General features: G+C 56.8%; 1 protein-coding gene across 6 annotated transcripts in view; it reads right to left on the bottom strand.

The window, feature by feature from the left end:
* The window catches only part of ARHGEF11 (Rho guanine nucleotide exchange factor 11), an 87,224-nt gene extending 78,414 nt beyond the window's left edge, over positions 1-8,810 (bottom strand). For 2 of the 6 annotated variants that reach the window (XM_074938927.1, XM_074938931.1), the window contains exon 1: positions 7,174-8,809. In XM_074938927.1, the coding sequence (XP_074795028.1) occupies positions 7,174-7,208 (35 nt within the window). In that variant the 5' untranslated portion in view covers positions 7,209-8,809. Of the gene's footprint in view, positions 1-7,173 lie in introns of all 6 variants that reach the window. The other 4 variants (XM_074938933.1, XM_074938928.1, XM_074938930.1 and 1 more) reach the window with 3 other exon arrangements.
* Between the last annotated feature and the right edge of the window lie 4,134 nt (positions 8,811-12,944).

The raw sequence follows: 12,944 nt of genomic DNA, 5'->3' as shown, positions 1-12,944 counted from the left end.
AGATCTCCAGTGGACTGCTGGATTGGGGTCACTGGGAGGTGTGTTCCCCAGTATCAACTGTATACCTGCTGTGAAAAATGCCACATTCCAACCGCAGAACAATCAACAGCTGCCCTGTTGGTACATTTCTACTTGCATCTTCTAGGCTATGAAGGCAAGGTTTTCCAACCAAAGCCAAGAGTGGATGCAGTGGCATGTGTTGACATAGTCAGAGTTGATGGTGCCTAGATTCCACTGTGATGGGCACATTCGAAGTGTCCAGATCAGGTCCTCAGGCAGGCCTGGATGGAAGTTCAGGCCTGCAAGAGATCTTCCCAGTCGGCGCAACATCACAGAATCCAGCCACCTCAACAAACAGAGCTGAGGAGCTGTTCAAGTGAGTGTCAAGTCTTCTAAGGCCACATTTACAATGCCCCGTCCCAGCTTCTTCCACAGGAAGGGGGAAAGGAAACCTTGTTCTCTGCAGAAAGCGCGCCGAGAGGGAACAGCTTCCACGCTAGAGCTTGCTGGTATGAATGAAGCAGGCTCATTCTTACAAGACAATGCTGTGCCAATGTCACATCCATGTGGCTGTCGCCCAGAAGCGGGACTGTAACACAGACGATAAAGAGCCGGCTAACTAGGGATTCCAGCGGGTGATGCGAGGCCAACGCCAGCAGAACAGGGAAACTACTCACTGCAATTTGATATCCCAAGCATCTCTCCATGCCATGCCGTGAACAATCTGCCTCTGTCCCTCAATTACTCACAGAAGTTATTTCATTTTTCGGGCACAATGTGCTGAGACAGAAGGCTCATTCTAACGGGCTGCCAATACGGGGTCCTCCCTACTGTGCATGCCAGGGTACGGAAGCTGGCACTCCAATCAGCTGCAGCAGGAACAAACTCTGGTCTATTCTGACCCAATGCATTAAAGCCAACAGGGGTAAAATAAAAAACAGACCACCAAGACTTAGGGCCCATGTCTCTGCCATTAGACCCAAAGGACAAGAATAACCACGTAATGCATAGCTTCAACCTCGGAGGCACTAAATATGGCTGCAGAGCCGGATTTATTTCGTACCCTGGCTGAAGCCTCATGCCTATTGTAGGAAGTTGGTATTGAAACCATGACAGGCAAGGAAATTCCCAGGCTCAGGGCATCAAACTCTGCCACTTTCCATCCAAGGACCTTTACCAACTGGTCCCCATGACCCTGCTGCGAGGCATCGATATCCCCAAAACCAAGGCATGGAGAGGCACATGTGCCCAAGGCCACCACGTTAGAGATGGGATTTGATCCAAGCAGCACTCAGATCACTAGGCCACACCAGGAGAGGGAAATAAGATGATCCGTAGGGGAGAAATACAACTTTGCTGATGGAGCGGCAGTGTGGTCTAGGGGACTGAGCCCTGGCTCAGGATTCAGGAGACCTGGGTCTGTTCCGGACTCTGCCAGTGGCCTGCTGGGTGACCTTGAGCAAGTCACGTCCTCGCTCCGTGCCTCAGTTTCCCCAGCTGTTAAATGAGGATGGCAATACTGACCTTTGTAAAGTGCTTTGAGATCTGCTGATGAACTGCACTATATAATCGCTAGGGTAATATCATCATCCCAGTACTAACTGTGGCCTGGAGAAGAAACAGAAACTTACACGTATTTAAAAGGTAAAAGGTTCTGCAGAGTACAGAATAGAGGGCCCAAATCAAAGGCCAAACAAAGGAACTACCTGCCACCAGAAAGGTTATTTAGCAAGCAAAGCCCATAATAGGGCCTTTGTCTCCCACTGAGCAGGCCTCTCTGGTCCCGATAAAGCCCCACTGACCTGTCCAAACCTGAAATACCATCCCATTCCAATAGCCCTGCTGCTGGGATTCCTTATCAAATTCACACACATGCAATTATTCTTTCCTGGTCTTTAATGAGATTCTGAGCAGGGCTTTGCCAGCTCAGCACAGCACTGATACCTGTATGTACCAAAATCTAGCACCAAAATGCAGCCACCTCTGGGGTGGAGGACAGCAATTCACTGGTACAGAGCACGACAGCGGCAGTGGGCAGGACCAATCCCATTCTCCTACAAAAGAATCACCTTTGCATCCCTCTGTCACGCACTCTAACACCTGGGCGTGTGGGGGAAAGAGTCCAGATCTAGTTTTATTAACATCTCCTACGCTGTAGCCAGCGGGGAGCTGAATTCCTCGACCTTGTAAGGATGAAGAGCTGAGAGGACCCAGGCACGGATTTGAACCCGTGATTCCATGGAGACGGATGCGTAGCTTGCTGAGCCACCCCCTCCAACACTTGTCTGGTACAGACAGTTAATCTGATTTGCTGTGCTGGAGCAGAAGTGGGCCGCTTCCTGTGGAGATTTAACTAGTAAAATTGCAGAGCGCTTTGCGGACATTGCAGCCGATTATCTTGCTTTCATTAGCTTGCGAGGAACTGAAACCTGCAGAGGATAAAAGGGCAGAAATCCTTCCTCCCACTGACAGCCCATCACCATGGCCACACAGTACAGCTGCATTTCAGCCCTATACCTCCCCAACTGAGATGCGGAGAAATTGCAAACTCATCGGGGCATAAAGGTTCCTGACAAGCTCCAGTTACGTGACAAGCAAAAGGTATTTGAACAGCAGAGGAATAAACCTTGTTATTTCTCCTTTCTATTTTTGGCTGCACTTTCCCTTCCCTGTTTAGGGTAGTATATTTTGTAATTCTACAACACGAACTCCAGTCTCAAGACAGCATTACCTAGCGGTTTTCACAGGACTCCTGGGTTCGAGTCCCAGCTCAGGACTCCTGGGTTCTACTTCCAGTTCAAAGAAGGAGTGCGAACTAGTGACTAAGGTTCAAGGTTTCTGTTTCTAGCTGGGTTCTGTTTGTGAGCCTCACTATATGGCGTGGAGCCAAGGGGTTTCCTCATTTCTTTGATCACCACCAACCAAGGATTGTTAACCCAAACCGACCTTTGAAAAGTGCTTTGAGATCCCTGGACGAGAAACTCTGTGCAAGGGCTCAGAATTATCACGTGATATGGCCACCCCGGGCTCCGAGGGAGAAGGCTTACCCCAGACACCCGTGCTACCAATGCCTCGCTTGCCACCCGCACCAGCCCACACCTGCAGGGCACAGAAGGCATCATGCCCCCCTCGCCACCAGTGCCCTACCAGCACTGAGAAGGATGGGCCATTAGCCAGGATGGGCAGGGATGCCACACCGTCCTCTGAGTGTCCCTAGCCTCTGTTTGCTGGGAGTTGTTGACAGGGGATGAATCACTCAATGATTGCGGGTTCTGTTCACTCCGTTTGAAGCACCTGGCATTGGCCGCTGTTGGAAAGACAGGCTACAAGGCTAGATGGACCATTGGTCTGACCCAATATGAGAAACAGGCAGCCACTTTGTAATCACTCTCCTTTAACTCCCTAGGCACACTGTGCCCCTGTGCGCCCCAGCTAGGCACAACACACACCTGTAAGTGTTCTGTTTGTACAGCGCCTAGCACACTGGAGTCCTGGTCCACGCCTAGGGCTCCCAAGCACAAGAGTAGTACAAACAACCACCAGCAAGGCGCTTGCTATCCCAGCGCAGGCAGGAGATGCCGGAGGAAGGACTAGAAAACGGCTTCTCAGGCAGGTGGCCATCCAGCTGAGCTAGAGGGGCGTCTCCACTCGCTCACTTCAGTAGGCGCTCCGCCCTTGGGTGCTACACTGACGTTGCGCTTTTCACGCCAGCTGCGCAGAACTGGAACTGGAGCCGCTTGCGGGGCGGAGGGTGGAAGCCCAGCAGCCTCCAGGCTGCCACGCAACTGGAAGAGGAGACATTAACAAGGGCTGCAACATCCCCTGCAAAGCAGACAGCACAGAGGTTTTTATGGTCCTGGATAGAGAGTCCTACAGAGCAAACTATGGTGCGCCCAGGTAGCTAAACAGAGTTGTCTCCACCCTGCAACCCTGTGCCTGATCCACAGGGGACAGGAGTCTGTTACAGCCCCTCCTAGAGCGCCGTCACTCTTTGGCTCAAGCTGTAGCAGCTCTGGAGGCCCCGGGTTCAATCCCTGGTGTGTCGGCCATCACATAAGCAGGGTCTCTTCCAGGATTCAAACCGCTGCGGGCCTCGGAGGCTTGGGATGAGCTTCTTTTGATCAGAGGAAGAATGTAACCCGTGTTACATCAGCAGGGACAAACCAAACAAATGAACCTTCCCGGGGGCCGATACAAATGCTAGGAATGTCTGATAGCCTCCTGTGTCCTGGAGTGAAAACCTCAGACCACCTGCTACCCACAGCTACTGGGAAGGGTACTGGGATTCCCACCGGGGTGCTGTCCGTGCTCTTCTCTCAGAAGCCTCTGGCCATTGGGTCCTCTGCTGTTGGGGGAAAAAAAGGAACCCCAACACATGCCCCGATGTCAAAGCTTGCTGACTGGGGAGCAAAGGGCCGCAGTGGAAACTGGAATATGGGTGCAGAAGCCATCAGGGAGAAGTAAAAAGGACTGGAATGGCGTCTGCTAGGTATCCACTATTTTCTCCTACCATCCCCGACTCCCCCAGCATCTTGGCTCCAGTGGGGATTGAGGGAGAGGGAGGCTCCCACTATTCTACTCCATTTTGGGGTCCTTTGTCCTCTCCCCCATAAACAGCTGCAGGGTCTTTTCCTGCAGCCCACAGCCTCCCACACACCCCTCAGCAGCCGCACGAAGCCAGCAGGACTTTTGGGGGTGTGGCCACTGCCCACTGGGTCCCAATCCCAGCTCTGCATCCTACTGCTTTCCTGACAATCACACAGCTCCTTCGGAGAGCTCCCAGCATCAGCAGAGGCCCGGGGGTGGCCTGCGTGCAGACTCAGACAGCCCTGCCTGGGGCCGCGGCTGTGAGGCTATATCGTCATAACCAGGAGGGCTACAAGCTTCAACGACAGCTGAAATCCTGCAGACACAGAGTTCAGGGCCCACCGCGGCCAAGAAAGATTTCAATTTCCAGGTGGTTTAGGTGCTTCAAACTTTCAGCTTAGCACCCCCAGCCGCTCCCTGGCTTGCCCACAGTATTACCTGACCTTGGGGGTGGGGCCTCACCTCTGGCAGCGATTTCATTTGCCTGCAGAAACTTGACTACTATGGCAATGAGAGCAAGAGAAATATCTTTAAGTAAATGAACCACCAGGCCCTAACTTATCAGGGTTTAATAACTACCTAATCAAAATCTGTATTTGTTCTAATACAGGGAATGGCTGAGATTGAACGGACAGAGAAAGACCATTGCTGTTTGCACAGCCAACACTCCTCAGGGAAAACCGAAGCTACCAGCCCAAAGCCAGTTGCTACCAGAGGCAGGTGTCAGAGACACCGTACCACAGCATGCCTAAATACAAGCCACTTCAAATCCTAGCAGGGACGGCGCTGCAGGCACCGCAAAGATCCTGTGGAACTTTTCATAATAAGGGGTTCGTTCCTCGCCTCTCCCCATTGGCTGTTGACATCCTCCACCCTAGGGGTGGATGCATTTTAGAGTGAAGCCATCTCCCAACCCTCCAAACCCTGGGGTCTAGTCTATGCTTAGAAGTTAGATCGACCTAGCTACGGCCGTCACGGGTTCGAAAAGTTCACATTCCTGACCGCCCCAGTTAAGCAGATCTAACCCCCAGTGTGGATGCGGCTACACTGACAGAAGAATTCTTCTGTCGACCTAGCTACCACCGACCGGGGGCGGGCGGGGTGGGTTACCTACATCGACCGAAAACCCCTTCTGGCCCTGTAGGAAGCATCTACACTACAGCAGTTTAGCTGTAGCACCTCGAGTGTAGACGTGACTGTAACTAGCTGGAGTAGTGCTTGCTACTGAGTGAGACTACTTGCAGTAGTAAACACTACACCTGCTAGGAAGAGCGTGCAGGCCTAGCCTGTAACTTCTAAAGCACAGTGGGGTTCCTCAGAGGATGAAAAGTGTTAGTTTTAAAAATGCACCATATTATTTGTTATTATTAACTTATAGAAAACACGTGAGAGATTAAACTCCATGGATCAGCTCCTGCTTGGGTGGCATTTAGAAATCTGAGTGTGTGTGGATGATAAAAATCCTCTGAGCAGCACAGAAAGGGATAGGACCAAAAAACTAAATAAATAAAAATAGAACCCAAGCATGCAGAATGCACTAAAATACCGGCTTTATCTCATGTCTTTCCACATGGGAGGATATTAAACCAATGACAGCAGTGAAAGGAGAATATTGCATTCCAGGAAAGAATCAGTGCAGTGTTTTCTGCATGGACTTTTGTTTTGGGAAGAGGTGGGGGAGTAATCCCCCATCCACTTCTCTCCCCTCTGTTTCAATCCAATGGCCTTCCCCAGCCCCCAGCAAGCATGGCACTGTCCCAATCCATTACCACCACCCCACTGCAGCAACTAGCCTCACTGCCTACACCCCACTTACCGCCTGGCATATCCACACTCCCCAACATCACTTGGCAGATTGCAACAACCTTACTCCAGGCACCAGAGACCACACTAAAGGGGTCACATCTGCAGTCAAGACTCCCATTAACTTCCAGTGGGGGCCTTGCCTGTGTGAGGACTGCAGGATCAAGTACTGACATGGTGCATGAGAGGGGGAGGGAATTTGCTCTTCGAGGGGAGCTTATCTAGGTAATTTACCAAGTGGCCACACAGTCTACAGAGGAACCTGGGTACCATACATGTAATAACGCCCATCCTAGACTAGGCCCAGCCACAGCCCACTGCAGTCTGCATAGGGATGGAAACAGAGGAAGCTGGAGGATCAGTGGGGGAGGGGGGATGACCCAGACAGGGAGCAACTCGCACACTGAGAATAAAATTATTTAAAAGCATTTTTATGTAGAAAAACCACACACACAATTCCTCCTGTGGACAAACAAAACGGGGCATTCCCCGAGCCTGCAAATCCTCACAACCCACATACCAATTCTCTCTCTCTCACACACGCACACGCACACACACACACACACAACACCCCATACACAATTTGTGTAGAACCACTAGTAGCCCCCCAACAACTCCCCCCATTTGCATCACACTCAAACTCGCAAAGTAGCCAGTTTCCTCAATTCAAAACAAGCCCTGCCCAGAAAAATGAACCAAAATCCCAAAGTAGCATCACTAAATTTGATATTCAATCACGAGCACTAAGAGGACAAAAAAATAAATAACCCAACAAACACATACCTGTCTAGTGCAGTCTGCGGAAGCCTTACACTCATGATTCTTCTCGTCTCCTTCGCTGATCCAAAAATCCAGGGTCCTCTGCTTTCTTTGCTGCTTTTATAATTTTAAAATCGCACCCTCCCGGAAAAAAAAAAATTCCAGAAGAGGAAAACAGACCAAGATCCTGGAAGCTGCAGGTCCATCTTGAGCTGGAGTCGGAACATGGTCTCTTTTTTTTTCCTTTTCTTTTTTTTAATTTTTCCCCTCCTGTTTTCTTCTAAAAAAAACTAAAAAATGCACTTGCCTTTATATTACGCCCCAAAATAGTCTTTTCAAGGTTACAGATGCTGTCGAAGAAAATTAAAAGGAAACAAAGCAGTTTTTCTTCAAAATATTAAAGTCTTAACTGCAAAACACAGATAAAAAACATTCTTATAATCCAGTTTTAACAGCTGTTCTTCTGTTTGCAGGGCAGAGACCAAAAAAAAAAAAAATTAAAATAAAATCCCTCGCCTAATACTTGAAAAATTGTAGCAGAAAAAAAATACCAGAAGCTCAAATTCTCCAACAAATTGGCACTTCTTTTAGGGTAACAGCTCGGTCTTTACTCACTATCATTGAAAAATAAATAATCAATAAAAAAATCATACAATAATATGTACACTATTTCTGAGTCCAGTTCAACCCTTAAAAAAAATTAAATAAAAAAGATTTCCTAATTTTTTAAACCCCCAAACTGCATTTTAAGGTTCTTAAAACTTGACACAAATCGGTTTCTTCCTTAAAAACAAAACAAAACAAACCCAGAAGATAAAATACCAGCTCATGCAAACCCAGCTTCCGAAAGCAAAAAATCCACAGGCTCCCTGAAAATAAATAGCAATTCTTGTTTGGTTCCTCAAAAGACTCCCCAGTTTCCACCTTTCCAGGCCTAATGACCCCTTTCTTGAACTCTGCCTCTGAACCCCAATATCCTTTTCCTTGCAGCCTAAAATGAATCAGTCCCTGCAAAATCCCCCTCTCCACGAAATGGAGATTCTTTCCTTCTTTATTTCTCTTCCTCCCTTTCCCCCATCCGCTTCTCTGCCTCTCTCTCTTCCTCTGTCTGAGTCTTTCAGTAGGAAGAAGAAGAAGAAAAAAGGGAAAAAGAAAAACCCCACAACACTGCACCAATTCTTGTTATGAGCTTGCTGGCAAATCTGGTTTGAAAGGTCCCTGTATATCTCTCCCTCCCGCCTCCTGTTTTCTTCCTTCTCTCACTGCATTAAGTGGCAGGGAAGGGGGGGAACCCAAGTAAAAAGCCTGTCCCCTTCTGGTTGAATTATGATTGCTGGTCTCTGTGCATCCCAGCTGGGGGAAGGGGGGCTCTCCACCCCCTTTCCCTTCTTTCCCCTTCTCCCTCTCTGGCTCTTTGCTGCCCGGCTCCTGCGCTGCTCCAGCCCCTGGAAATGGCAGGGGGGGCAAATCCGAGCCCCTGGGTGCCAAAGCCCCTTCTCCCTGGGCTGCTGGGGTGGGAGCCTGCCCAGGGAGCGGCCTAGCTGCAGCTCTCAATCCCCAGCCTTTCCCAGCCCGGCCTCCCCTCCTCTCTGGAGCCCTGCCTCCCCCCGGCTCCAGTGGCTCCCTCCCTCTCCCAGAGGAAAAGGAAGGGGGGGAGGCCACCCCAGGAGGGGAGGGGAGGAAGGAGGGAAGGTGACAGAGGGCAGGGAGGAGGGGGCAGCCGCAGCCTTTTCCCCTGCCCCGCTGGGGCCAGCTCAGGCTGCGGGGGGAGGAGGGAGGGGAGCTGCCTGGTAACCCTGCCCCCCCCAGCTAATCCCTCCTCCTGCTGCTGAGCACCCCCCCTTCCCCGCCTGCCCCTGGGGTGCCAGAGGGATCCCCCACCTTCACAGACCCCCCTTCCCCCAGGGTCCCCTTCCCCACCTGCCAGAGGGATCCCCCACCTTCACAGCACCCCCATTCCCCCAGGGTCCCCTTCCCTGCCTGCCCCTGGGGTGCCAGAGGGATCCCCCACCTTCACAGCCCCCCCTTCCCCCAGGGTCCCCTTCCCCGCCTGCCAGAGGGATCCCCCACCTTCACATCCCCCCCTTCCCCCAGGGTCCCCTTCCCCGCCTGCCAGAGGGATCCCCCACCTTCACAGCACCCCCATTCCCCCAGGGTCCCCTTCCCCGCCTGCCAGAGGGGTCCCCCACCTTCACAGCCCCCCCTTCCCCCAGGGTCCCCTTCCCTGCCTGCCCCTGGGGTGCCAGAGGGATCCCCCACCTTCAGAGCCCCCCCTTCCCCCAGGGTCCCCTTCCCTGCCTGCCCCTGGGGTGCCAGAGGGATCCCCCACCTTCACAGCCCCCCCTTCCCCCAGGGTCCCCTTCCCTGCCTGCCCCTGGGGTGCCAGAGGGATCCCCCACCTTCAGAGCCCCCCCTTCCCCCGAGGCCCCTTCCCCGTCTGCCAGAGGGATCCCCCACCTTCACAGCCCCCCCTTCCCCCGGGGCCCCCTTCCCCGCCTGCCAGAGCGATCCCCCACCTTCACAGCCCCCCCTTCCCCCGGGATCCCCTTCTCCGCCTGCCAGAGGGATCCCCCACCTTCACAGTCCCCCCCTTCCCCCAGGGTCCCCTTCCCTGCCTGCCAGAGGGATCCCCCACCTTCACAGCCCCCCCCTTCCCCCGGGGTCCCTTCCCCACCTGCCAGAGGGATCCCCCACCTTCACAGCCCCCCCTTCCCCCAGGGTCCCCTTCCCTGCCTGCCAGAGGGATCCCCCACCTTCACAGCCCCCCCTTCCCCCGGGATCCCCTTCCCCGCCTGCCAGAGGGATCCCCCACCTTCACATCCCTCCCTTCCCCCAGGGTCCCCTTCCCCGCCTGCCAGAGGGATCCCCCACCTTCACAGCACCCCCATTCCCCCAGGGTCCCCTTCCCCGCCTGCCAGAGGGGTCCCCCACCTTCACAGCCCCCCCTTCCCCCAGGGTCCCCTTCCCCGCCTGCCAGAGGGATCCCCCACCTTCACAGCCCCCCCTTCCCCCAGGGTCCCCTTCCCTGCCTGCCCCTGGGGTGCCAGAGGGATCCCCCACCTTCAGAGCCCCCCCTTCCCCCGAGGCCCCTTCTCCGCCTGCCAGAGGGATCCCCCACCTTCACAGCCCCCCCTTCCCCCAGGGTCCCCTTCCCCGCCTGCCCCTGGGGTGCCAGGGGGATTCCCCCACCTTCACAGCCCCCCCTTCCCCCGGGATCCCCTTCTCCGCCTGCCAGAGGGATCCCCCACCTTCACAGCCCCCCCCTTCCCCCAGGGTCCCCTTCCCTGCCTGCCAGAGGGATCCCCCACCTTCACAGTCCCCCCCTTCCCCCAGGGTCCCCTTCCCTGCCTGCCAGAGGGATCCCCCACCTTCACAGCCCCCCCCCTTCCCCCGGGGTCCCTTCCCCGCCTGCCCCTGGGGTGCCAGAGGGATCCCCAACTTCACAGCCCCCCCTTCTCCTGGGGCCCTCTTCCCCACCTGCCAGAGGGATCCCCCACCTTCAGAGCCCCCCCTTCCCCCGAGACCCCCTTCCCTGCCTGTCCCTGGTGTGCCAGAGGGATCCCCCACCTTCACAGCCCCCCCTTCCCCCAGGGTCCCCTTCCTCGCCTGCCAGAGGGATCCCCCATCTTCACAGCCCCCCCTTCCCCGAGGGTCCCCTTCCCCGCCTGCCAGAGGGATCCCCCACCTTCACAGCCCCCCCCTTCCCTCTGGGTCCCTTCCCCGCCTGCCCCTTGGGTGCCAGAGGGATCCCCAACTTCACAGCCCCCCTTCCTCTAGGGTCCCCTTCGTCGCCTGCCCCTTGGGTGCCAGAGGGATCCCCAACTTCACAGCCCCCCTTCCTCTAGGGTCCCCTTCGTCGCCTGCCCCTGGGGTGCCAGAGGATCCCCCACCATCACAGCCCCCACTTCCCCCGGGGTCCCCTTCCCCACCTGCCAGAGGGATCCCCCACCTTCACAGCCCCCCCTTCCCCCAAGGTCCCTTCCCCGCCTGCCCCCGCCTGCCAGAGGGATCCCCCAGCTTCACAGCCCGCCCTTCCCCTGGGGTCCCTTCCCCACCTGCCTCTGGGGTGCCAGAGGATCCCCCACCTTCACAGCCCCCCCTTCCCCCGGGGTCCCCTTCCCCACCTGCTAGAGGGATCCCCCACCTTCACAGCCCCTCCTTCCCCCGGGGCTCCCTTCCCCGCTTGCCCCCGCCTGCCAGAGGGATCCCCCACCTTTACAGCCCCCCCTTCCTCCGGGTTCCCCTTCCCCACCTGCCCCTCGGGTGCCAGAGGATCCCCCACCTTCACAGCTCCCCCTTCCCCCGGGGTCCCCTTCCCCACCTGCTAGAGGGATCCCCCACCTTCACAGCACCCCCTTCCCCCGGGATCCCCTTCTCCGCCTGCCAGAGGGATCCCCCACCTTCACAGCCCCCCCCTTCCCCCAGGGTCCCCTTCCCTGCCTGCCAGAGGGATCCCCCACCTTCACAGTCCCCCCCTTCCCCCAGGGTCCCCTTCCCTGCCTGCCAGAGGGATCCCCCACCTTCACAGCCCCCCCTTCCCCCGGGGTCTCTTCCCCGCCTGCCCCTGGGGTGCCAGAGGGATCCCCAACTTCACAGCCCCCCCTTCTCCTGGGGCCCTCTTCCACACCTGCCAGGGGGATCCCCCACCTTCAGAGCCCCCCCTTCCCCCGAGGCCCCCTTCCCTGCCTGTCCCTGGTGTGCCAGAGGGATCCCCCACCTTCACAGCCCCCCCTTCCCCCAGGGTCCCCTACCTCGCCTGCCAGAGGGATCCCCCACCTTCACAGCCCCCCCCCTTCCCTCTGGGTCCCTTCCCGCCTGCCCCTTGGGTGCCAGAGGGATCCCCAACTTCACAGCCCCCCTTCCTCTAGGCTCCCCTTCGTCGCCTGCCCCTGGGGTGCCAGAGGATCCCCCACCATCACAGCCCCCACTTCCCCCGGGGTCCCCTTCCCCACCTGCCAGAGGGATCCCCCACCTTCACAGCCCCCCCTTCCTCCAAGGTCCCTTCCCCGCCTGCCCCCGCCTGCCAGAGGGATCCCCCAGCTTCACAGCCCGCCCTTTCCCTGGGGTCCCTTCCCCGCCTACCTCTGGGGTGCCAGAGGATCCCCCACCTTCACAGCCCCTCCTTCCCCCGGGGCTCCCTTCCCGGCTTGCCCCCGCCTGCCAGAGGGATCCCCCACCTTTACAGCCCCCCTTCCTCCAGGTTCCCCTTCCCCACCTGCCCCTCGGGTGCCAGAGGATCCCCCACCTTCACAGCTCCCCCTTCCCCCGGGGTCCCCTTCCCCACCTACTAGAGGGATCCCCCACCTTCACAGCACCCCCATTCCCCTGGGGTCCCCTTCCCCGCCTGCCCCCGCCTGCCAGAGGGATCCCCCACCTTCACAGCCCCCCGTTCCTCCGGGGTCCCCTTCCCCGCCTGCCCCTGGGGTGCCAGCGGATCCCCCACCTTCACAGCCCCCCCTTCCCCCCGGGTCCCTTTCCCACCTGCCCCTGGGGTGCCAGAGGGATCCCCCACCTTCACAGCCCCCCCTTCCCCCAGGGTCCCCTTCCCCGCCTGCCAGAGGGGTCCCCCACCTTCACAGCCCCCCCTTCCCCCAGGGTCCCCTTCCCTGCCTGCCAGAGGGATCCCCCACCTTCACAGCGCCCCCTTCCCCCGGGGACCCCTTCCCTGTCTGCCAGAGGGATCCCCCACCTTCACAGCCCCCCCTTCCCCCAGGGTCCCCTTCCCTGCCTGCCCCTGGGGTGCCAGAGGGATCCCCCACCTTCAGAGCCCCCCCTTCCCCCGAGGCCCCTTCCCC

The sequence above is a fragment of the Natator depressus genome, chromosome 24 (assembly GCF_965152275.1).
Source record: "Natator depressus isolate rNatDep1 chromosome 24, rNatDep2.hap1, whole genome shotgun sequence".
NCBI classification, from domain to species: domain Eukaryota; kingdom Metazoa; phylum Chordata; order Testudines; family Cheloniidae; genus Natator; species Natator depressus.
The sequence above is the reverse complement of the archived record's forward strand: the minus strand, read 5'-3'. Positions and strand labels throughout refer to the sequence as shown.